The sequence below is a fragment of the Malaya genurostris genome, chromosome 3, assembly GCF_030247185.1.
Source record: "Malaya genurostris strain Urasoe2022 chromosome 3, Malgen_1.1, whole genome shotgun sequence".
NCBI lineage: Eukaryota > Metazoa > Arthropoda > Insecta > Diptera > Culicidae > Malaya > Malaya genurostris.
Window position 1 is genome coordinate 68,617,479 of NC_080572.1, and position 27,064 is coordinate 68,644,542.

Below are 27,064 nucleotides of genomic sequence, written 5' to 3' on the forward strand. Positions count from 1 at the left end.
AAAAGATAGCTCAGACAGAAAAGTTAATTTTTTTCTTTCTTAATTTTTGTGAGATCTGTATAAATCTGTATTAAATTGAGGAAATCTGTATAAAATCTGCACTCTGTATTAAATCTGTATAAGCATGTAAAAATCTGTATAAATGGCATCTCTGGTAATGACCCACATTATCGAAATGATGGAACCTACATTATCAGAACCCAAGGGGCAAATCACTCTAAACTTTGTCTGAACTCAAATAAGTTTTACCGGGAGTAAAAAAGTTTAGCAGGGATCTCGCTGGATTAGAATGGGATTAGAGAAGTTTAGCCGAGATCTGGAAAAGCATTATTTTGACATAAGAAGCTGTAAACGTGGGAGCAGAGATGCCAGATATTTTCATAGAAAATCTGTATTGCTTTGTATAAAAAATCTGTATTTTTCTGTATTCACTAATGAAAGGAAATTTCGGAAATAAAATTATGTTTAAAGATGTTATTCCATTAGATTATTGTTATAGAATGGCAGATGCAAGGAGCATTCCTTTATATCGTAAGTCCTTGCCGCACTGACAAGAACATTCAACGACGAAATTTAATTTTTTTTCTTATCAACCACAATTGAATTGTAAATCCATATACTTCTTTCGTTTGAAAATGATGACTTGGAATTCGAACATGGAATTCAAACGCCCGATACGCAACGTCAAGTCAGGTCTTACAACTTTTCAGTCTGACAATAAAGTTTCATGACGCCATGACTTCCTTGAACATCAGTTCAAATTGGTTTCAAATTATGATATAAATGTATTTCAGCGTTCATCATTAAACAGCTGCACGAAAAAATTTTCATTTTAATATAATTTTTTAATCAAACACGCTCAGACGGAAAAGTTTCATTATTTCTTTCTTACTTTCTGTGGTATCTGAATAAATCTGTATTTAATTTAAGAAATCTGTATAAAATCTGTACTCTGTATTAAATCTGTATGCGCATGTAAAAATCTGTATAATACAGTTAAATCTGTATAAGTGGCATCTCTGCGTGGGAGCTCGAATGACAGATACACTTCAAACAAGATTAGGAAAAACTAGGTTGGATTAGTTTTAAATTACCCAAACTTATCTAGACTAGTTGGGATTAAATGAGATTCGAGAAAATTATTTTGGAATGACATGAGTTTATTGGTATGAGATTGTCTAGAGTTTAGAGTGATTTGCCCCTTGTCAGAACCTAATGAATTTCGAATCGGCGAGCAATTTTCATTCGGAATTCCATGTGGAAATCATAATGAATTTCGAATAAATTCCAACTCCAGTACAATAACCGATTCCAAATGAATTTCGCCTACAAACGTCGGAATCGAGTGTGAAGATGCGGATTGAATTGTCAGCATCTCAGTTATGATTATGAATCAATTATGCATCTAGAACTTAGGGCATATTCAGGAGTGTTTTAGTTCTAGATGCATAATTTATGTCAGTTACAAAATTTAAATCTGGATTTTATAACAAGAAAAACTGGCAGCCCCAGCAGTGTTTTACTCGTGTTTCAAAAATACAAAAAATAGAACGGCATCGTAGACCAGTTTTAAATTTGACAGTAGAACTGGTCGAATAAATAAAACTAGAACGGCTTGCTGTTGATACGTTTGTTTCAGTTTCAGTTATATTATAGACCACCCATATGAATCTCGCTGCTGCTGAATTTGCTCTTACACTACTAGAATTTACATTAAACATGCTGGCACACAAATATTACGAAATAACCAGTATTGTTCTTTATGATAAAATAATGGTGGTTCCAAAAAGAACCTTTTATGAAGGCGTTCGTGAAGGAGAGTGGCGAGTTGAGTTCAAATTCCGATGGATACCACTGACTTCCGATATTGGAGTCTCCTGCTTCTTCCGCTTGCGGTAACAAGCTTTGTATGTCGCTTGGAGATTCCTCGATCGCACCATAATCAACACGATGACAACGACAGCCAAATTCTAAATGAATGGCTTCTCAGTCGGTGCTATGCATTTTATATAGCAAATTTCAATAAAATAAACTATCAAGATGCTTACAGGATTCTCTACGATATTTAGCACAGTTCGGAACATTTTTCTAGAACCATTTTCGCACAGCGAGAAGTGCACGAAGCGAATCAAATTATTATGTATTTTCACTAAACCGATGATTTATAGCTTCGATTTGCAAAGAAGTACTTCTAATAGCTCTTTAGATAACATTTAGAGCCATTAGAATGGCTGATTTTATATAATGTTGTCCACTTTTCGATTTCTTTCTCTCCAATGCAATCGCTCTTGTTTGACGCAATCGCTCTTGTTTGAATTGAAACTAGTTTTGCGAACAAACCGCAACACATCCGCTCGCAGTGGCTAATGATGCCAAACTGGTTTAATGCGTTTTCTCGCCCCGACCTCTGCTTCCATCCAACGCACAAGAAGAAATGATCGATTTTTGCATTTGTTTACATAAATATCTGTTTATTAATCTTATTTTTGTGTATTACATCTACGTTTTACAGTACAAGTGTTTTGACCCTTTGGCCTTTCATCTTTGTTGTTCGTACGATTCGTTATTAATAATAGGTGTTTTAGTTACTCTTGTTTTACATACTAATGTTTAATCATAATATTTATTTTAATTTTTAATAAAATATCTACCTACTTATAACTATACCTAACCTAATACGTACAAATTTTGAATTATTTGTATTTCAGAGATCGAACACCTTTCTTCAAATTTCGTGCAGTATTGTTCGAATTTTTGTTCTAGTATATCCAGGGAGGCCATCTCATGTACTTCACTAGTCCTTGTCCAAGGGGGTAGATTGAGAATCATCTTTAAGATCTTACTTTGAATGCGCTGAAGCCTAAGTTTGTGCGTTCGCGCACAGCCCCGCCAAACAGGGACTGCGTATTCAATTGCGGGGTAGATGATTTGTTTATAGACAGCCATCTGGTTCTTCAGGCACAGTTTAGATGTTCTACAAATCAGCGGATACAGAGACCTAATGAGTATGCTGCATTTTTGAGCGATTTTGTCAACATGTGACCTGAATATCAGATGTCTGTCAAAGGTGAGTCCTAGATAGATAACTTCGTCGGACCATTGGATGACCTCATCACCGAATCGTATTCGGCATTCGTCTGATGGAACAAGTTTTGGAGATCTTGAATGTGGAAACAAGATGACATGAGTTTTTGCTGCATTGATCACAATTTTCCAGCTTGTAAAATATTCCGTTAAAGCGTTCAGACCTGTCTGTAGTTTATTCTTCAGAGCATTATTGACACGACCTTTGTAAAGAATGGCAGTATCATCAGCAAATTGTGACAGAACACCACCACCCGGAAGAGGTGGAATGTCTGATGTGAAAATGTTGTATAGGATGGGACCTAGGATACTTCCTTGGGGTACACCAGCAGGAATAGTAAATCTTTCTGAAAGTGCATTATTGATGATCGATTTTTGACCACGGTTTCCCTTTTATAACGTTCAGTTGAAGATATGTACCTGACTACCTCAAAATCGTCGTCCTTGCATGAAAAACCAAAGCGAAAGTGAAAAGTTTTCCGCGTTGTTTTCAAAGTTTGAGAAATCTTAATTTTTGATTTGTTTGAGGTTACCTCACACTGTTCAAATCAGTGTTTGATGAAATAGTAAAAGAATTATGTTGCTGCTGTTAATACAAGTCGAGATATTCATGATTAAGTTCTGCCCTTTCTTCCATAAGGCCTCATAGTATCTATCTGTCACTATTACGTTAGTATTATAACGAAATAGTCAAAACTTTTCGTAGTGGAATTCAAGGGAACTTAATTTTTTTTTCAAAAACCTTACTATATGAGAAAGGCAAACTGAAACGACTTCGATATTTTTTCCAGAAAACATGGCTGAGAGGCTACAAAAATTGTGCACTAGTTTGCCCCTAAGAAAAACATGAACCTGCTATTATTGAAATTTTATTATTGAACATAAAACGGAGAAGTCGTTGGAAATCTTTACTACCAAAATATGAAAAAAAATATAAAGAAAATTTAAATTGATTATTTGCTTTTATCACAAAATAAAACTACTCCCAAAATGACCACACCTGAATCGGCCAGTAAAAGTCGAAAGTCCGTTTTTGTTTGGCATTGTATTGCACTTCGGGGAAAAACAAGAAGTGTTCTGCAAATAACAGAAATTTTATGTGGCGTAAAAGTTCAACATACACTGTTATTCATTGATCCAGTCGAAGACGAAACATTAAGAAAATTAGCAAATAAACGAGCATTTGCGAAAAGTCTTTTGAAATATAGAAATAGACAAAAAAAAAAGTGATTTCGCTCATCGACAATTCACCATCACACAAGTCGAAAGTCAATCGCTAGAAACCACAGTGGGAAGTGCTTAACAATACGGCTTACTCTTCAGACCAGACTTTTCCTCGTTGGACAAAACAGTTTACAATTACAATCATGATATTACCTAACAACTTTACATAACAATAATGTCAACAACCTCTTCTGCTATCAACTAACAGACCTCATAAATACTCAACTTTGTAAGAATGTCCGAAAGTGTGACTCATCTAAATGCCGATCAATTTATCAAATAAGGTATCCTCAGAAACACCAAAGAAATGCGGTCAAAGAAAAGCTTTTATTTTTAGTAATCGACCAGATCGAACTCTGCAGTGGGTTTAAAATCATGCCGTTTTCATTCACGATCACAATTGAACGAAAATGAATTTTACCAAAAATACGAACGTGGTGGCGATCTACTGGCTTTAACCTCCAAATAAGTCGGGCAACACAAACAACATTCAAATTAGAATGCAAATATTGGTACACACCGATTCTGCAGTACACAACTACAGCCGAAAACATGAAATCAATCGATTGAAACAGATGACTTATCAGTAGATAAAATTAGCTTCGCTGTTATTGCACTAGAAACATGCATTGAATCACGAAGGGTCGAATCAGAACCGCCTCTCGTTGGTAATTAACCGTAGATGATGTTGGCCCGATAGTCGGTTTCCGAGAGCATATGCCCGATTTTGTTCGAAAAATTAGCTTATTATTATCATATGTGAGATCACAGAAATGATAGTATGCTAATTCACTCGCGGATTTAAAGATCAGACACTCACAAAACTTTTGATTGTACAATCAGTCAAGCTTGGTTTCATATACTCATACCAATAAAAAGTTTTGATATTTTGTCAAACGAAATAAGTTTTAATCGTTATGTTGTTATTTTATTTTGAATTGGACTGTATTTCAGGCACACACATACACTTCGCACTACACTTGGACCCAAATCAGGCACACACATACACTTCGCACTTCGAAGCAGTTTTTTCCTGCTCTTAAAAGTCCCAAATGATTCAAGCAAAATACAACCAAAATCAGTTTGACGGTTTATGAGCAAGAGAGTGAATCATTCGAATAGGTAAAACATGTCGATGAGTTCCCAAATCTCGGTTCAATCGATGTAATTTTAAAACAGGAGGCAAACGGGATGGCTCGAGTACATTGGACGAAACTGTTCATAGTTACTCAAATGCAAATAATTTGAAATTTCGAAGTACTCAAAGTAATTAGAATCGCGTTTGGGCCAATTGAAGACGTTTGGACTCAAATAAATAACCGAACTTGCAATTTGAAGCAATTGACGAAACTTGGAGGTCGTTTCGAGAAAAATTTACACAAAATCTCGTCCAATAAATCCTTCAAAGGTATAGCATGGGAAATGCTTATGAAAAATTTAAGCCGAAAAATTTTCCTTTTAATTCGAATGGAATTGTTCCAAAAAGTAGAGAGCCGAACAGTTTTGGTGTTTGAGTTAACGGACTTAATTTGAAGTGGCAGCACACCTCAATCCTGTTGTCTTAGTGCATTGTGACAGCAATAATTATATCTATCAAGAAGATAAGAATCACATTTCTGGAGTTTTAGTAGAACAACGAATCATCAAAAAAACTTTAATCACTTTCTTTTCTAATAGTCGTTTTAGCATTGAACCTAAATTTATATATCGGAACATGGAAACCTGTATGCTGTTCATTTGGCGCCCTTGCTTAATCGAACCTGTGATTCGAAATAAAGAAACACGTGAATCTAGGCCCAGTGAAATGTTTGCACAAATCAGGTCGTTTGGTGCCAAACGGTTTTATTAATAATCTAGTATTCAAATTTTGCTCTCCAACGGGCAGCAACATTGCATAACTCGATACGCGCCAAACAATCATCGGAGATCTAGCATTTTTCGAACAAAAAAATCATTTTATGATCGGCCCACGCATACCAGAGAACATTAGCAACACACACTTTTCCCGCTACTATTTTATATATATATATATAGATAGATTGTTGAATGAATCGAATATCACTATTCCGATATCCAGCCTTCGGTTCCGGAAGGAACTTCAATAGTATTAAAATTTGATAAAATGGAGCTCACTTCACGTTCTCACACATGATTGAATAGATTTTCATTAACTTAAATTCAAATGTAGTATATCAATGTAGTAGTATTATGCAATAGAAATCTTTAAAACTGTTTTCTGAACTTTTTTAAAAAAAATTGTATTTCGGGGAATTTTTGCTGGATTATATAGGAGAAACTGAATAATATGAGAAATACAGCATCACACCACTAGGTGGATTAAAACAGGTTTTTAAAATTAAATCTGTTGATAAGAGTTTGAAAATTGCACTTTTAATTTCATCATGATCGGTCATGTCTCGTATACAAGGGTGTAATTTTTCCATTATTTATTTGATTTTCGTGGATTTAGACACAGGTATTTTTCCTAGGTTATTTTTATTTTCTTCTCTGATCGAACCTACCCCATAAGTAATAAACAAATTACAAATGCTCTTAGAAATTGATAAAATAACTATTCACAAGAAGACTGGCGAAAATAATTAGGAGATCTTTATAGTAACGAGACAACAAACTTCTTTAGAATCCACAAACCTCGATATAGTAAATTATTTCCCTTAATGTATTATAAGACTTTTTTTGCTGTTTTTCGTAGCATGGTGATTAGGTTCCGATTGGAACCTTCCATGTCAGATGTCTTTGCTGACGTGCCGAGCGAAAACGTTATTTTCGACTAATACTAGCCATTGATAAGTGTTTTGCAAATAGCATTAACTTTACGTCTGCTTAGCGGTTCAAGTTGAACTGTTCAAGTTAGCACTAAGCAGTTCATTTTGAACTGCTCTGCATTGACGAGTCTAAGACGAAACGTATAGAAAAGTAAAAACGGTTATGTACCCTAAACACAAACTTAGGCATACCCCTAAATTAAACCGTGATGTTTTCTTTTGAAGTTTGTTTTGCTTTTTTGTATACTGCATTAAAATGGACATTAATAAAACACCTACTTTCCCCAACCTTAGCTTTTGTGATATTTATTCCATACAATAATAAAGAAAAACTCTTTCTACATTCGACTACACACTTAAAACCATTTCTTGTGCTCGGCATAATAAAATGCCGAAACTGATCAGCAACAAGTAAATTTGCTAATTGCTCAGTAATCAATACGCATGTTTCTGAAATTCGTTAAATGCATTCACTGATATTTCGGCAAAATGCTTCACTTTGCCGAAATTTGGCATAATTGCTTGCTGAATTTATCAGTAAACAACAGATATGCCGACATCAGCAGAGACGTTTGCCGAGGTTTCGGAATATGCGCTAGCTGTTGCCGAGATTCAGCACAACAGCTGTCATTTAGTGCCGCGTAACATTTTCGCTTCGCATTGCGCGATTATTTTCTGATGAAATTCTCTGGTGAAAAAATGAATAATCTTCGAAGAAGTGTGGAGCCACTTGCATGTAAAAATATTGAATAAATAGGTATCTTGAATGTTTCGCTTTATAAAAAGAGACTTTATCAGAGCACTCGCGATTATAAGGGAAAAACACCCAACTCGGGGCTCAAAGCGTCCTTGAGACAAAACTTTGCCTGTATTTCAGTTATTTATTATTAAATTCAAGATCTTTTTTTATACAAATGTAGCGTTTTCTTCATACTTTTAAGAAAAAATACGGATAAAATTATTTGTCACGGTTTCGAAGGAATTCTCGATTTTTTCCTGTAACACGGCTCATTAGGCGGCGCACACCTTCTTCGTCCATCGTTTTAGCTTTCTTATTCCACCAGGTCGTCATCTGATTGATGTCTTTGACAACCTTTCCCTTTGCTTTGAGTCTCCTCTTCATGATTGCCCAGCATTTCTCAATTGGGTGGAACTGGGGGCAGTTGGGTGGGTTGAGGTGGGCAATTTCAGCTGTTTAGCTAGCCTAGATGCAGACCACAATGGATCTTCCAAAAAAACTGTGCACAATTTTTTCCCTTCTTTCGGATTCCATGTTGATTGTTTACAAAGTACAGTCGATTTTCGGAATGTCAAAAATCATACGTGAACCTGACAAAATTCCTGACACGTGGACGCCAAGCACTTCCAAATATGTCCACCAGGAGTGCCACAATATGAGCAAAAGTTTGTTCCGATTCTAAATGAAGCAAGCTTTATTGTACGGCTTTTCGTTTTTGATATCAAATTGTAAGCAACCATGTGTTCTATGTCAAAACATTTTTTTTGCTGAATCATTGGCAAACATAATTTTCCAGAAGTATCATCGTGAACATCAATTAGGTGATAAGAGTACTGCCGTTTTACGCATAACTGTCCCATACATAGGAAATCCGTTAGAATATGGGACAATTTTCGTGAAGAAGTGAATTTGAAAAATAGTTTATTCAACATTATTATTATTAATTCATTCTGTATGAAATAATGACTATCGTCATCAACATACATTTCGGCTATTCCATGTTCGAATTTTGGTTGTAATATCACGTAGCATGAATTTCGCGCCTCAGCACGAATCAGTGGTTCGGTTTCACTAGTTGTGTTCTTATCAGACCCGATTCGTACCTCCTCAACCGACATCGTTGCTGGTGGGATGGAATCGAATAAACGATGCACACGGCATCGATACTCGACCGACGTTTTAAAGCCGACGCTAAAAGCCGACCATATATAAATAAAAGCAACGAGGACCGATTTGTTTTAGTCTGACCATCCTCCTAGCACCAGTGCAACAGGTAGGTTGACCGGGAAGTTCATCCTGATTAGAAAAAAAAGAATGCGTGCAGTACATTGATAAAATTTAAATGATTGTGATCGAATAGGATTTGTGCTGAGTTACATAACTAGTGAAAAAGATGTAATTAATTTCGATTTTGAAATTGAATTAACATATCAATTCGTAGTTTCGATGGAGTAACAGCAGTGCTGGTGGAAGGAATACACAAATATATGTACAGATTAATAAAACGAATATGAAAAAATCATCGTGATTCAGCAGGTTTCGAGTCTACTGAAATCAGTTGATGAGTCAGATAACAATGGAGAACTAGCGCTTAAATTGTTTCCAATTTAGGCATGGTAACTGGATTTGCGATTGGTCTGTGAATTTTCTAGAATGTGTCAGTGCTTACGATGAAGAGACGACTTGGAAAGATGATAAAAATTGTATCAATCTATTATTCATCAATTACTGTGATGCTTCTCACCAGTTACATTGAAAAATGGGCCGAGGAACAAAAACGAAAAAAAAAGTGATTGGGAACTGTTCAATTGTTTTCCTAGTTACGGCGAATTTGAAAGCAGTTAGTAATTTTAAATTTATTCGTGTGGATATAAACTGTTATCGAAATTAATTACAAAGATTAAAAAAAAGGTTATGGATTTATACCACTGTGGAACATATTTAATGTAAAAACTGACTCGGTACTGCTCATCGGTTAGCTTTATCATATCGATTTTGCCCGCGAAACCAAGAAGCATGTAATTTAATTTGATGGTTGTTCAGTTGCTTAGCACACCGGATCCTCGTGCCGATCCATGCGCTATGTTTAACAAAAATTAAACTTGATACTTTTTCCTTCCAATGTCGTACGAATCAGTCTAACCAGTTTGATTTTTTAGTTGAATCTTCAGACACTTATAGATAAGGTATATGCATCATTCATGCAAAATACTGTTGGTGCAGGGAACTGATCCTAATACTGGCGGCGAACGACCATGATAAGGTTAAAGCCGGGCCCAAAATAAACGATATTGTCTAGTACTAAAAAATGTACTATTTAAATGATTCAAGATTTCCAACAAGTGGTATTGCTTCTAAGCAATAGGAATAGTCAAATAATAATAAACTTTGAGTGCCTAAAACCAGAGTAACGACATCTCATTCGTAAGAATGGGAACAACTTGAAATATTCACTCCGAATTGTAGACAGTTTTGTTAGCTTTATATGGTGTTTGACTTGCTCGTTTGGAACGATACTATCGAAAATGTGTCTTACAAACTAACATCTGTCGTCAGTCGGTCGTAAAACTATTACAATTGTCCGGGTAAATAAAAGCAGATTATTATGTAGATTGCACCAGAGTATTTTAGTTGTTTTGATCGGAACCAATTGGACGTCAAAATAGAGGGAAATTCTGTATGTTTTATGAAGAATGAGATTACAGAATAAATATCGAATAATAATATTTTAAGCCAATGTATTAACGCAAATATAATAGTAAAAGCTTTTCTGATATGATATTCAATCCTCCACAACCACTTCCCATGTAAATGGACTTGTTATCTCTAAAATGTTATAAATTTTGCAAAAATGAATTTTAAATTTTCAGTTGGTTTCACAATCTGTAGTCTCTTCCGGTCATTTCTGGCGTTAATGCTTGCACAACACAGGAGACACAGATCCACATATGACGTAATTCATAGAAACAAAACACATCATATTATGAAAATATTCAGCCCTCAGATTTCACAAAAAAATTATAAAAGAATCCGCCAACTCACAGTGGTCCAAAACTGGAAAAAGACGGTCAAAAGTCTGTACTGACTTTCGCTGATTTTTAAGAGCTAACGTGTCTTCGAAGAAGTTTTACAAGATTATATTACGCTTCTTTTGAAAGTGGCATCTTAATTTTGGTTAAGGGGGTAGTACCAATTTCGAATAAAAGTTTTTTTTCTATCTCATTTTGAAGAAAAAAACATTTGAAGTATTTTTGCTGAAGATATAAATAATGTAAAAAAATATTTTTTGAGATATATTCACTTTATTTTAAAAACAGTTTTTTTGGATTTATCTACGTAGAATCTACCTCTATTACCTAAGTATCTACTACAAAGTGCGCGTAAACACGCATAAACAAGCTCATGCTTGAACGTGCAACTTAAGCAAATTGTTGTGATTTTTATTTTGATTACTTTGTGACAAGAAAGAAAAGTTTTCTCTTTCGTCTGGTGTTAAATTTAATACTCTATCTTTCATAGCTTGCTTGCAATTTCTTTCGAAAGTGGAAGTTGACAGGTGGCTTATTGGCCGTTCTAAAAAAAAACGCGTGATATGTTGATCGTGCGACGCTCACTTAGAGATGTGCGAAGCAGCTCATACCGGTAAGCAGCTCCGAACCGATCAGCTCACAATTAATTGAATCGAATCAATGTATCAGCTCAGCAGCTCATTTAGATTGAACTGAAGGTTTCTTTTGAGCGCCGTTTTTCTTTCATATGCATGATCGAAATCATTGATGTCTTGTCTTCGAATTATCCCTGAATGTACCTTAGCCTACTGAGTGAAAGGTAAGATTTCTTATTGACAATGGCTCATTCAATCTGTTAAAGAAGGATAGATACACATTTCGAAGAACAAACAAAAGCTTATGCACACATTTCTTCTCATTTATAAATCGCTCTTCATAAGCCGAAGATCCGTTCAGCTCGTAGCTTGTTTCCACCTTACCAGCAGGAATGCCAGGTCATTTTTTCAAAAATCTGTGATCAAGCCAAAAACCTGTCTGTGGAAAATCTGTGCACGTTTCCTCGTTTCTATAATAGCTGATCGGAATCATTTTGGTAAGCAAAAAAAGGTCTCACTATTTCCTACCGCTCTGTAATTGTTGGTGCTAAACTGTGATCAATTTCAAAAATCTGTGATCGATTTCAGAATCTGTGACCATTTTCAGAAATCTGTGAAAATCTGTGCCATTGCTTAAATCTGTGCAAACGGTTGAAAATCTGTGGAACACAGATTAATCTCTGAACCTGGCATCCCTGCTTACCAGTGCGGTGAACATGTGAGCTGCGGTTCTTTTAAAATGAGCTGTGAGCTATCAGCTCACTTCAAAGATTCGATTCACTGGAATAGCTCAGGAGCGAATTGCCCATCCCTACGCTCACTGCAAAAGTGAGTTACAAAAATAGCAGACGCGTGACGCCCTCCGTTTTCTTAACCGTTCATGGTTTCAGTATGGCCATAGTGAAAATGAGTCACACGAATAGTACTTAGGATATTCTCATTGGAAAATAAATTGGATTAGGTATATTTTTTCCTATAAGCATTGTAAAAGTTTGCTGCATTAAGTTGCATATTTCGCTTCGGTACAAGGTTTCTTAGGTAAAAATAGGTAAAATGATGTATAACTTTTCCAAAAAGGAATAAACTTAGGCATTACCTTCTACAAAATTATGGGATTTAATATTTTCTACAATTATTCCAAACAAAGTATGTATAAAAAAATAACGTGAAACAAGTTATGATTAGAAAACTAGTTTTAAGGGGGTTGTCATAATTAAATAAATAAAACTAACTTTGAAAAGGCCTAAAAAAAGTTCCATCGAGTTTCACTTAGATTTTTTTATAGTATCGAGCATATCTTTTCCTATAAATTTTGTAAAAATCAGCTGCATAAAGTTGCATATTTCGCTTCGGTGTAAGGTTTTATCATAGGTAATAAAAAAGCTTAAATGTTGTATAGATTTGCTAGGAAACAACAAACCTATGCACTACCCTCAACCAAAATATGGGATTTTTTATTTTCTTCAATTATTCCAAACAAAGTATGCATAAAAAATAACTCGAAACAAGTTATGAATAAAAAACTGATTTTAAGGGGGTTGCCATAAAAACGCTTTGTATATCCGAAACGATGCGATTTTACAAAGTAAATTATTTTCAATAGTTCTAAAACTTTGTAGAAGAAAAAAAATTCTATCTCTTCAGAAAAAAAAGTTATGGTTATATTTTTTTGTCAAAGTAGGCCATGAACAATTAGGGATAGAATCAAATTACGCGGTATATATTTGTAAATAATTTCTTAAAAGCAACTATATGCATTAAAAGAACGGTTTGGCAGCTACTGATTTATGTGCACGTTTTTATTGATTCGAACCACTGTGCAACTCTTCGGCGATCGCTGCTGCTCAAGTGACATGCGTTGAGCTAAGAAATGGTGACAGTTTTCAGATTTTGCTTGGAGATTGGAAAAATTGCTGATTTTTTTATAGTTTTTCCCAAGAATCGAATAATAACATTCAAAAACATGTAAAAATTTGGTGCTGTTTTCAAATCGTTTTAGTTTTATGGTTGGATTCAGAGATTAATTGATGAATCATGGTCGAAATTTATTTTATTCGTCTGTTTGCTCATGTTTTATCATTTTTATTTCTAAATAATCCTTGATTTGCGGAGAAAAATTATTATTGTGGATTGCGGTGTTGTTTAAATCAAATTATGAACTCCGCGGTGTCTACTTCATTTCTTTGGAAGTGAGTTTTATTTAAAAAAATCATTGAATTGTATCACCGAATCGTTATCTTTGTTAAATGTTTTTCAGAAATTCAGAATTCTATTCTAGATATTGGTTTAGCATCAGATTAAAACCTTCGCAAACAAGTTTACACTGATGCAGTAAGAGAAGTAACGAAGTGTTCACATTCTTTTGGTCTTTGCAATTACATACATCAGTTGTGTGGATAAGCAATCTATTATTAGGAATTTTTATAAGGTTGATAATAAATAAACAAACATACAGTTTTCAAACTTTGTTTACGTCTAAGAGTGATTTGTATAATTTTAAATATCTATCAAACAATTTTTTACGGAATAAAAATATATTTTGAAATATTCGTAAGTCTGACATAAAGACTGTCCCTGAAAGTATGGACGCACTTTGATATCGCTGTAAATGATTCACAAGTGTTAGATATTCAAATTTTATTCTATATACTGATAATATTAGACAACAACAACCGAATATTATTCTCAACATTAGTTATTGTAGACTAGCTGGCGCAACTTCTTGCGAACGTTCCTCATTAAATTCTGTACAGACTCCTTGGCGACAAGTTTTGACACTTTTTTCCAATCTTTTTCGAACTGTTGAATGGTTTCGGCTGCCGAGACATGTTTCCTAAGATGTGCCTTCGTTAATGCTCAAAATTGCTCAATTGATCGAAGTTGTGGGCAATTTTGTGGATTCATGTCTTTTGGGACGAAAGTGACCTTTTTTGGTAGTATACCATTCTACCGTTGATTTCGAGTAGTGGCAAGAAGCAAGATCTTGCCAGAACACAACAGGATCCTTGTGGCTTCGAATCATGGGTAGAAGTCGTTTTTGTAAACATTCCTTGATGTATATTTCGCTGTTCATTGAGGCAGTGGTGATGAAGGGTTTCGAAATCTTACCGCAGCTATAAACTGCTTGCCAGACCATAGTTTTCTTACCAAATTTTTCGACTTCAATCGATGTCTCGGACTGGTTTAACACTTGCCCTTCTCGCACCGTATAATATTGTGGTCCCGACAAGGATTTGTAATCGAGTTTCACGTAGGTTTCGTCGTCCATGATTATGCAGTTCAAATTTCCAGCAAGAATCGTATTGTACAGCTTTCGAACCCTCGGCCTGATCGATGCTTCTTGTTTCGGACTACGTTTTGGTTGTTTCTGCTTCTTATAGGCTCGAAGATTCAAACGTTCTTTAGCACGAAGAACATTTGACTTCGAAGTTCCCACTTTTTTGACCACATCCCGAACTGAAACCTCCTTCTTTTGCTCGAATGCCTTCAGTATACGTTTATTAAACTGAGGGTCAGCAGGACCTTTTTTTCGACCCGTTTTCGGTTTATCCTCAAAGGTATTATTCTCACCGAACTTCCTGATTGCATTTCGCACGGCTTTTTCACTTACTCTTCCCATTTTTGCTATTTTTCTCAGTGACAGTCCGCGTTCTGTGCACCATTTGTACACAAATTTTCGACGTTGTTCTGCTGAAAGTCCACGCATTTCCATACAAACTAATGAAAACGAATAAACAACTGCGCAAGTGGTTAGAGAAGAGTATAACAACAGGAAGCAGCCATAAAAATTGACAGATTCTGAACCATTGCGAAATGGCAGCGGTTTTTGATTGCGTCCATACTTTCTGGGACAGTCTTTAACTGTTGCCGGTTAGGGTAACAAAGTATTTTGGCCACTTCATGAATTTTGGCCCACCTAACGAACTTTATGGATTTAATCGATGTTAAGTAACCCATGTTGCATCAATTTGAAGCTTATCACATTGAATTACCTATTGGGAAAGATTCTTCAATAATATTGCAACATTTGATAGATATTTTAACAAAAAAAAATATTCAATTATGACAATAAGTTGATACCTACGGGTGACGAAAAATTAAGAGGAGGTTGAATTTTCGCAATCATTTTTCGAAAATGTTACATCTCAAAAACGACGTGTTTTGTGTGTGTAATGAAGTAGGCCAACAATTACGATCTATTTGAAGTAGGGAAATTCGAGAAATCCTTCGAAATCGTGACGAATAATTTTATCCGTATTTTTTCTTAAAAGTATGAAGAAAACGCTACATTTGTATAAAAAAAGATCTTGAATTCAATAATAAATTACTGAAATACAGGCAATTGTCTTTGTTCCAATTCTATCTGAAGCAAGCTTTAATTAAAATCAACGGTTTAGTGCTCCAATTACTTGCCCATCCACCTTGTTCACATGATTTGGCCTTCTCGAACTGTTATCTATTCCCAAACTAAAAGTCATCTCTGAGCAATCGATGTGAGTTTCGTTTTAGAAGACCAACTAATATGACCTAAAAATTAAGACGCTTTCCGTTCTCCACGAATCGAAGTAAGGGATCTATTTCGGGCCACTTCTCAAAATCCATCACTATAGTCTTGTGGATTTTTGTACTCTAGAAATGGACATTTAGAAGGTCTTAAGAAATGTAATACAATAACTTTGTCTCGGTCATAGTCACAAATTTTATTAAAATACCTTATAATGATAGTTTCAGCGTAAAAGTTTAAGGTGCCTGTGAAAAACGTTGGTAAATGGCGCACCGGAAATTATCTACTTAAGCAATCTCCAGTAACATTATTTTTTCATATTGGGCCCCTCCCAAAACCAAATCCTGGATACGGGCCTGTGTCACGACATGCTTCCTATCTTTGAATCAAAATCTTTTTGATAAATCGATAGTATTTTAGGATCTTTCACACCAACTATTGATCGACAAATGTGAGAAAATCAGTCGCCTAATGCGAGTGCACTCCCATTCCCACATTACGAATTCGGAATGAATTCCAAATCGAAGTCGTGTAAGCGAGAAATTTTCATGTAGCATTCAGTATGAATATCGAATCAAAGCGGACTCCAGTGCAACACCCGATTCTGAATAAATTGGCCACTAGAGCCAATTAGTTCTGAGATACGATGCGAAGGCGTTGCTGATCTGAAGACTGATTTCGCTCTTTTGTCAAATGACAGAATTTTCCAAGAATGATTTTTTACCCTTTCGCACGTTTTTGAACGGGTGTAAAATAATGGGAGAAAACGTAGTTGTAATTAATGTACTTATAATCCAACACGCATGGTTTTCTTTGAATATCTTATATACCTTATGATCAAAAAAGAACCGGAATTTTATTAGGGATTAGCTATGGATTAAACAAATTTGAATAAATCAGGACTCAGAAAATTATTGAGTCTGTGACTGTTTTGAATAAGTAGAGAGTAGTCACAGGTGAATGATAATACAAATTCTAACATAAATCTAATCCACCTTGCAGCGCATCGACCCAACTGAACCAACATGCCGGATTACAAGGTTTACTACTTCAACGTCAAGGCTCTGGGTGAGCCGTTGCGGTTTCTGTTATCCTACGGCAATCTTCCCTTCGACGATATTAGGATCACCCGCGAGGAATGGCCAGCACTGAAACCAAGTGAGTTTTGTTATCGTTTCAACTAACATGTTTTGTTCGGTGTCTGCCATCGGATTCATATTTGTTAGCTCATTATCACATGTGGACTGAAAGTTTGTTATCTTATTTGTTTTGCTGACTGTTGAATAACATCTACTTGAAATATTTATTCACTACTTTATTGCATTTGTCACACATTGTTTCCATTTACTAATATACTATAATAAATAAATCTACTTTGTTCCATCGTTCAGGGGAACTAAAACCCTGCAAAATTAGTCGACTGCTTTTAAATAACTAGGATTCAGCGAGTAGAATAAAAACGTTAGCTAATATATCCCAAGATCCCGTATCCTCCCAAAATAGCACAATAGCATTAATATAATCTTTCATGTCCGGACCCAACTTTATTTATATTTGGCAAATTGTTTGGTTCTGAAAAAATTTTTACGTTCAAAATAAAAATCCTGCAATTAAACTGAGTTTAACCTAAATGTGAGCACTTTAAAAACCAAGAAAGTTTACATTGGAGCTTAATTTAGGGAGATTAAGTTAAAAAGTTCTACAAAGAAATGTGATTTCTCTTCTGGTCTGGTATTAAAATCCAATACTCGACCGATCACCGTTCATTAGGAATTACTCTTCAAAGTGGATGTTGACAGATTGCTTATTGGTCGTTTTCAGGAAAAACATTTGAATTCTACTCATTTAATTAGTCTGAAATTTGAGTCAAAATTCATTCCGATTTCTAACTAGATTCCAATTCAACTGCAACAACCGATTAAGACTAGAAATCGATTGCGTCACTTGAATCGGAATCCAGTTACTCTGACACAGATTGACGAAAAAATGTCCGGGAAACATAATGTGTATTGGGCCCTGTAGGCTGGTGCTTGAGCAAAGCCACCACTCGTTACGGTAATCGTATCAGTTGAATTGCATAGCATAGAATCGTTTGCCGAAACCGATTTATTTTAAACGGGCACGCGACCGCGACAGAAGTCATTATATCACCTGCATGGATGCATGAACAAACCATGACTAACTGATCTTATGATAAAATCAGAGTTACTTAAGTTAAGAAAAATAATTTTAGAATGATGCTGGTATTGTTTTCGAAATCTGATGACTAACTGCATTCGGACTAATTGTTAAATAAATAGTAAAATGTTGTATGCAGCAAGGAAAACCTTTATTATTATATGGAAAATATTGAAACTAATTTTAATATACGCTGGATTTAAGCAAACGAAAATATTATCACAATTTTCACTCACGCACACACACGTCACTCACACATACAGCAGCTTACCTATCGCCTTATCAACCTCATTGTGCACTGTTGGTTCGCGGCATCATCATTTTATCAGGTGGAAGCTTTCTGGGAGGCATTGGTGTTATCACGGTGATAGCCGTTTAAGCCTCCTTACCCAAAATAACCATAACCAAACAAACAATTTGCTTTTCTTCTTCTTTCCCCCTTGTATTTTTCAGCAATGCCGATGGGACAGATGCCGGTTCTGGCGGTGGATGGCAAAAAGGTGCACCAATCAGTTGCCATGTCCCGTTATCTAGCAAAACAGGTTGGCCTGGTCGGTGACAACGATTGGGAAAATCTTATGATCGACACTGTCGTTGATACCGTCAATGATTTTCGCCTGAGTAAGAATGAGCCCACATAATTTGCGTCGTCGTCATTTCTCTGTGTTTAATGATCCTGGCTTATAATGATATCTTTACAGTTGTAAAAGGGGACTTAGACTCTCAGCATGCTTCATTTTGTCATCATCATAAATTTCAACTGCTCTAATTTTGAATATTTCGTATCGGTAATTTATATTGCTACTGCACTGTAAGGCACTTCAGAATTCTGAGTATCGTCATTCAAATTCTATAGATGACGATGAATATCATTTAAGTAAAATCCTTTTTCTGTTTCCACAAGAAATATTATTCACTAGCCAATGAACCTGAATTTTTTGAGAGCTATCTTTCTCGGAGATGGCTGAATCGATTTTAACAAACCTAGATTCGTTTGAAAGTCACCATTGAATTGAGGATCAAGTTCTGAGATATAATGGTATGAGTGACGTAAGCGACAAAACGCGTTGTTTTTCTACCGCTCGATTTTCTCAGAGATGACTAAATCGATTTTGACAAACTTAGGTTGATGTCAGAGTGAGCGCGGAACGCGGACCGAAGCGAAGCGATTCAATGCTATGTACTGTTCTCGCATCGCATTCACTCTGACAAGTTTGCTTTGATCAAATGCAACTAGCTCGCACACGCGCCTCGACGTTTCGCGTGACACTTTCACTCTGACAGCAACCACCCTGTCAGCTTGGAGCGAAATCAATCTTCAGTTCAGCAACGCCATCGCACGGCATCACATTCAATATATCATGTCAATTGTATGGGTGCGCAGTGCTGCTATTTTGGCGCGCACGAATTTGACATTTCTCTCCCCTGCTTCTATGTACGAGATTCGATGCGGACTCGCCTGAGGGTTCGCAAAAAAGGATGTTGCCAATGATTTGTTCGGGAAATGTGAGAGCTGGCTATCTTGTTAATATGGTGTCTTTGCAGCAACCTTAGGTTCGTTTGAAAGCTACTATTGAATTATGGACCAAGTTCGAAGATCAAATGGATGTTTCCGTTTCGAGAGATGAAATGTTATATGTGACGTAACCAACATATCCAAGTGTTTTTCAATGCCACAAAATTTCCCTGAGATAAAAGAATTGATTTCGAAAGATTTAGACTCGTTTGGAAGTTATTATTAGGTTATTTGAAATTTGAAAACCTTTCTAATCAACCCAAATGTCATTTTGCATAACTTCTGCTATCTACTCCCTCGATCTATTTCTCATTGGCAAACATTGATTCGGCTGTTCCGGAAAAAATAATTTTTTTTTTTTGAATGTTCAGTCTGCTTGAAGTTTTAGAAATTCCGACTTGAAACAGTCGCCCATACAAATATAACAAAATTTGTTCCAAACTAAGCTTACGCTGTGAATATTGTGAATTCTGTTTATTATTGAATTATTAATTGGATAATGTTGAAATATTTAGCTAAAAGTGATTTATTAGTTTGCGCTTGTCAGCTTAAACTATTTTAATTTGTATAAAGATTTAAGCTGAACAAAGTAAGTTTTATTAAGGGATAAATAACCCAGTTAATTCTGTCGAGTAGCATTGGCCTGACTATAGGGCCGAATGAGCACGAGCACGAGTCATCATCGGGCAGTTTTGCTCCTTTTGCATCAACCGCGGCAACCTTGAAGCCTATCGATTATCGAGCCATAATCGGTCCGATAGTGCGCTACATAGCGTGGGACAATCGTCGTGCTTCTTGTTTTGCTATTTTATTTAATTTTTCACTTATTTACACACAGATTTACAGACTTTTTCTCCTGAATCTCGGTAAAACCTTGCCGAGATTCGAACAGCCGAGTACTCGGCAAACATTAAAACAACGGAAACTCTCGGTATTTTTTATTCGACAGGTAATTTGCATTTACCGAGATTTCATGTTTGGGGAACATTATAAATTACCGAGATTTTCGTCGCTTTTGGAAATAAATTACGGAAATTATCGAAACAAATTAGGCAATTAATTAAAACGAAATTTCAAATATAAAATAAACATTCCAGTTGAAACTCGTTATCACAGATTTACAAATTTCAACATTATGTTGGCGGTTGAACTGATAGGCTCGAAAATGAAAAAAAAAGACACAATATATCAGATCAAGAAAACATTGTTGAACATATGCAGAGTAAAATGGATGCACTTTCATATCATTTCCAGTAGAGACCACCATTTAATTTTTCGAAGAAATATCAATATCACGAAGCATATCGTAGTATTCAGATTCAATTTTAAGTTGAACCTTTGGTTGAAACTTATTCTACATAAGTTCATATGCACTTATCCACACAGCTCAGTTTGCATTGAAAAAATGGCTACTTTGATGAATCACCAAATTTCGGTTGTCTATAAGCTGTTTACCGAGATTTCGGTAAAACGACCAATTGCTGGTAAACACGGTAATTTACAAAAGCGAATATCAGTACAACATTTTGAATGACCGAGAAATTGAAAATTTCAGTAAAATATTGTTTCGCCGTTCGTTTTTGGTATCTTTTTTCACCCAGATCAAAATTAAGTTTTAAGCGTATACGATCTTTTATGCGATGTCCTGGATCTTAGGACTAAAGGTATATGCTCGGATTTTCAGAATGGCAAAATCTCCCGCTCAACTATATGATCCAAATCACATGAGCACAAAAACTACAGAGAAATGGCGACGATCGCTTCCTTCATTATCATTTCACTGCGTCACCTACTAAGCATTGTGTTCTTTGTAGAAATCGCTGTTGTTTCCTACGAACCAGATGACGAAGTGAAGGAGAAAAAACTCGTTACCTTGAACAGTGAGGTCATTCCATTCTACTTAGAAAAGTTGGACGACATTGCGCGTGAAAATAACGGTTACCTGGCACTATCGAAAGTAAATGCCTACCTTTTGAACCCACATTATACTGCCAGCAGGATGTACCTACTAATAACAATTCTGTTTACAGCTGACCTGGGCCGACCTCTACTTCGTGGCCATTCTGGATTACCTTAACTACATGACCAAATCAGATTTGGTCGCCAACCATCCAAGTCTACAGCAAGTCGTCGATAATGTTACCAGCATCGAATCCATTAAGAATTGGATCGATAAACGACCGAGCACGGAAATTTAAAGCAAACCAACAGACATTAACAGACATACACTACAAATGACACACTTCACAGGGTACACCTAGAAAACATAGAATAAAACACAGATTGAAGCATTCAAAATCACGAAACACTGATAAACTAACATTACATTGCCGGATCATAACTGATCAAGCAAAGTAGCATCACTTCATATTGTTTTTATTAAAATATTATAAACAAGTTAGAAAGAGATTCAATAAACTTAAACAGACTTTCTATCTGATACATATAACATCAACAAAAATACATGTTTTCCTTGCTGCTGTCAATTAGATACGTCGTCTGCAAACAGTTTAGCCTAGATGGCGTATCTTTTGTCGTCTTCCTTTTAGACATTATCTGTGTAAATGTATTTTTATATTTTTTGTGTTTTCTGCTGATAACAACTTCGCCTCCCAGTGAGTGAAATGTAAGTCTGCCTATACAAAAAATAAAAATGCAAAACAAGCCGCTTATCATCACCGTAATACACGACATTTGTCGCTACACAAGCTCAATTTGAAATTTGAAAGCATATTCGGACAATGCTAAATTTGAGGCGAATCCAGCTCATATTAAAATTTAACAACCATCTCTCTGTTTGCTTGTGTCCCTCTCTGTACTATTTCAGCAATGCCCATGGGACAGATGCCAGTGCTGGAGGTCGACGGCAAACGAGTGCATCAATCGTTGGCCATGTGTCGTTACGTGGCCAAGCAGGTCGGCTTAGCTGGGTCCGATCCTGTAGAAGAACTCCAAATCGATGCGATTGTTGACACCATCAACGATTTTCGTCTTAGTAAGACTTCTGCGTTTGATCGATGTCCCAATGTCCCTATTTATAATCAACAAATTCTTCACAGAAATCGCCATTGTTGCCTACGAACCGGATGACATCGTCAAGGAGAAGAAGATGATTACCTTAAACAATGAGGTAATTCCCTTCTACTTGACCAAGTTGAACGTGATCGCGAAGGAGAACAACGGTCACCTGGTGCTAGGAAAGACAACATGGGCAGATGTGTACTTCGCCGGAATCCTGGATTACCTCAACTATCTGACCAAGACTAATCTGCTCGAGAACTTCCCCAATCTGCAGGAGGTCGTGAACAACGTGCTGGCGAATGAGAACATCCAGGCTTACATCGCCAAGAGACCAGTGACAGAGGTCTAGAAGAAATGGTTTTGTAACACGGAAATGAAAACGAACTTTTTCTACACTTACGTGCGATGAAGTCGGGCGTAGTAGCGTTAAGGTTTTATTTATTTTCTGTGCGTTTCACTAGAATAAGTCGTGTGTAGGAACCAACTATCGGAAGGAATGGGAAACGCATCTATTCCTGCTCATGGTGGCATCTTTTAAAAATCCGTATTTCACTTGTCGATTGTACATCTCCACACAAACAGAAACTAGCTAGCATGTAATCACAGTACGTTATAAAATATAAAGAAATATTTTAAGTTATCAAGAGGGTTGGGAAATAAATTATATACAAGTCCAACTCTTTTTTTTATTTCTTGAACCTTGAATCCAGATAACAGTATTAGCCTTATGAGGTAATTGCACAAATATTTATCTTGTTAGTCGGACACTTCATCATTTATCTGATTACTTACTTCCGGTTCCAAAACGTAACCGAAAGAATGGTATATTATTGTATTGTACCACACTTTTTTTAATTTTAGAGGTTTTAACCTTAAGGTCATTCACCTCTTCGGGCCAGAATAACTGTCTGACCTTATGTGCGGGGTTGGGAATTGAACCCAGGCGGGCTGCGTGAAAAGCATCGACCTACCCAACACGGTACACCCGTCCCCTCCCATTGTACCACACTTGATCTTAGGCTGCCTCCTTGATTGCACACATCCAGCGAGTGCGAGGTCTGACCCGTAGATATCGACCTCTTCCTGGTTCTCTACTGAGTATCACGTAGGACATCTTCTCTTACGACTTATTTGCTACATGTCCAGCCCACTGTGTAATGTGCCGTATTTTGTCAGTCTTCTGATGTCAGCATGAATCTTGGTCCAGCTTAAGATTCATGCGTCTGAATCAATCTTCAGTCTGTTCTTAAACACCGAGTATTGAACGAAAGATACTTCTTTCAAATATGTCGAGTACACAAAAACTTTTTTCCTTCAACGTTCTTCACCATATATGGCAGCAGAACATATCAACGACTTGTGTAGCGCAAGTTTTGTATGGGTCAAAAAGCTATGAAACACCCCTATTCATCTTGTGCAAAGACATCATATTAACAAGATATCCAGCTCTCACATTTCCCGAACAAATTATTGGCAACATCCTTTTTTGCCTCAGGCGAGTCCGCATCGAATCTCGAACATAGAAGTAGGGGAGAGAAATGTCAAATTTGTGCGCGCCAAAACAGCAGCACTGCGCACCCATGCAATTCTCATGATATGTTGAATGTGATGCCGTGCGATGGCGTTGCTGAACTGAAGATTGAATTCGCTCCAAGCTGACAGGGTCTGCCTCGTTATCGAATGCTTTCCAAGATTCCAGAGAAGGTATGAATTAGGCTTTCTACATTCATTGAAACGCAGAGAGAGCTGCCTAGAACTCAAGACCATTGGGGTATTTCGTGATAAAAACAATCATCATAAGGAGTGTATCGAAAATAAGCTATCCACATAAATTTGTGTTGTACGCATGTATTTGTGATGGTTTTTTATGTTCAGATCACAGCATGCTGTGCGTTTGGCTGTCAGCTTTCGTTTGTTTACTTGTTTGTTCGGTTGAAATTCTGCGTTTTCAAAATGTCGCGTATTGAAAAGGAAGTGAAAATGAAGGTTCTGGACACATGACTAAGTTAGAAGGGTATTACTATGCGAAAATTGGCGGAGCGGTTTGGAATTCATCATGCCAGTGTTAAAACCATCATTAATAAGTTTGGGGAACACTATTATTTGGATGAGCTACCAGAAAGAGGCAGAAAACCCGTTTCTTCCAACCTGAAACTGGACCAGAAAGTAGTATATCTAATCATGAAGAACAAATCAATGTCAACACGTGATTTGGCCGAAAAAGCAGGAACGAGTGTCGGAATGATCCAGCGTATCAAGAGACGAAATCGCCTGAAGACCTACAAGAAGCAGAAAATCTCGAAACAAAGTGTAGAACAGAAGAAGCGAGCAGCAACAAGGGCCCGGAAGTTGTTTTCGTGTCTTTTGCAGTGTCCGGATGCATGCGTTTTGATGGACGATGAGACTTATGTAAAGGAGGACTCAAAAACCCTTCCAGGTCCACAATACTTTACTGTCGTCGTTGTGGAGGATGTGAGCGATGCGGAAAGGTCGATTCAAGTGAAGAAATTCGGTCGAAAGGTACTGGTATGGCACGCAATACGTTCCTGTGGTTTGAAGTCAAACATTTTTTACACTACCGGAACTATAAATGCAGAAATCTATCGATCTGAGTGTCTCCAGAAGAGATTGCTGCCTTTATATAAGAAGCATAGTACATCTCCACTGTTTTGGCCGGATTTAGCGTCGGCTCACTATGCCAAAACCACTCTCAATTGGCTTGCGGAAAAGGGTATACATTTCGTTGAGAAAAATATCAATCCACCAAATTGCCCTCAGCTTCGACCCATCGAACGTTACTGGGCAATCGTGAAGAGGGTCTTCAAGAAGACTGGTAAGGCAGCTGGGAACATGCAGGAGTTAAAAAAAAATTGGGCTAAAGCGTCCAAAATATGCGATGCAACACTTGTCCGGAACTTGATGAAGACCGTTCGATCGAGCGTTTGAAAATTCGTGAAGGAATAACTTAAATTTCATCCGGTTTTCATTATGCTCAAGTTTAACCTTGTACAATAAAGGATAAATTTTTAGTTTGAAAAAAAAATATCGTTTTCATCATAATTTGAATGAAAATTTGTGGATAGCTTATTTTCGATACACTCCTTATGTAATTCGGCTAAAGTACGACTCATCTGCAAGGAATGGCAATAGAAAGGAGTTATTTGTAACACTTATTAATACGCTATGTTAACCTCACAAACCGTTTTTACATCGGGAACGTGTATTTATTTAAATAACGTTGACAGAAGTAGTCTGACTACTTTCTAAGCACTTTCTAAGTCCCAGATATTCGTACCGGATCTCTATTCATCATTCCTTTGATCAACGGCATTAGTTTACCGTGATCGTACATAGTCTGCCAAAGTAGATCTCGATCGTAGAAGGTACGCAACAACATTCGTTCAAAAATGCCAACATAATTCAGGTCTCGTGGCCGTTGAGGACCACCGATCTAATCAGCGTCTTGTAGATAGTAAACTCCGTGCAACAGCAAATTTCGCTCGGCATAACTAGTCAGTAGTTCTCCTTTATGTTTGAGCAGCTCACCTGACCGCTGCTGTGTATTACTCAGCATACCATTATTCTCACTTATTTTATCTAGATTAGGTGCTGCCCGGGCTGGCGGTTCAATGCATAGGGTACTGGTCTTAGAAGCCAGTTACCGTTTGTTCGAGCCCCGACCTGGAAGAATTCTAATGGAGTTTTCGCTTGAAGCAAAACCCAACCCAGTTTCAAATGTATGGGTTTGACAGCAGTTAGGGTTGAAACTGGGTTAGTTTTGGTTGACAAAAACAATTCTGGTTTGACTGAACCAACGTTTTTTTTTTAAATAACCTACATTTGTCTGAAGCAACCATATTCTAGTTCAAAGCAAGCATTTTTTTTGTTTGAATCTGCGATATCTCGTTTTTTTAAACAACTATTTTTGCCTTTCTCAAATAGAAAGGTTATGCAATCACTGCAAAACCGACTTTTGAACCGTGGCCCCGAAGGACGAGTGTCATATACCAATCGATTCAGTTTGTCGAGTCGCAAAATATCTGTGTATGGGCGTATGTGTGTATGTAACGCTTTTTACACTAACTTTTCTCGGAGATGGCTGGACTGATTTTTACAAATTTAGATTTACATAAAAGGTCTTGTGGTCCCATACAAAATTCCTGAATATTACTTGGATCCGACTTCCGGTTCCGGAGTTTTGGGGTAAAATGCGCAAAAAATGTGAAAGTAAATGCACCCACTTTTGTTCGGAAATGGCTGAAGCGATTTAAACTTAGATTTAAATTAAAGGTCTTTAGGTCCTATACTAAATCCCTGGATCTGACTTTCGGTTCCGGAGTTATGTGCAAAAAAAAACCAAAATATGTCTACCAACTTTTCTCAGAGACGGCGCGGCCGGATTTCACTA

At 36.6% G+C, this 27,064-nt stretch overlaps 1 protein-coding gene across 1 annotated transcript; it reads left to right on the plus strand.

Moving 5' to 3' along the window:
* The first annotated feature begins 8,946 nt into the window (after window positions 1-8,946).
* LOC131433825 (glutathione S-transferase) lies at window positions 8,947-23,333 on the plus strand. Its single transcript, XM_058600431.1, has 7 exons — window positions 8,947-9,106; window positions 16,944-17,099; window positions 18,573-18,740; window positions 21,450-21,592; window positions 21,666-21,831; window positions 22,463-22,630; window positions 22,695-23,333. The coding sequence occupies exons 2-7, from the start codon at window positions 16,967-16,969 to the stop codon at window positions 23,003-23,005; spliced, it is 1,089 nt and encodes a 362-aa protein (XP_058456414.1). The 5' UTR covers window positions 8,947-9,106; window positions 16,944-16,966; the 3' UTR covers window positions 23,006-23,333.
* The last annotated feature ends 3,731 nt before the right edge of the window (window positions 23,334-27,064 follow it).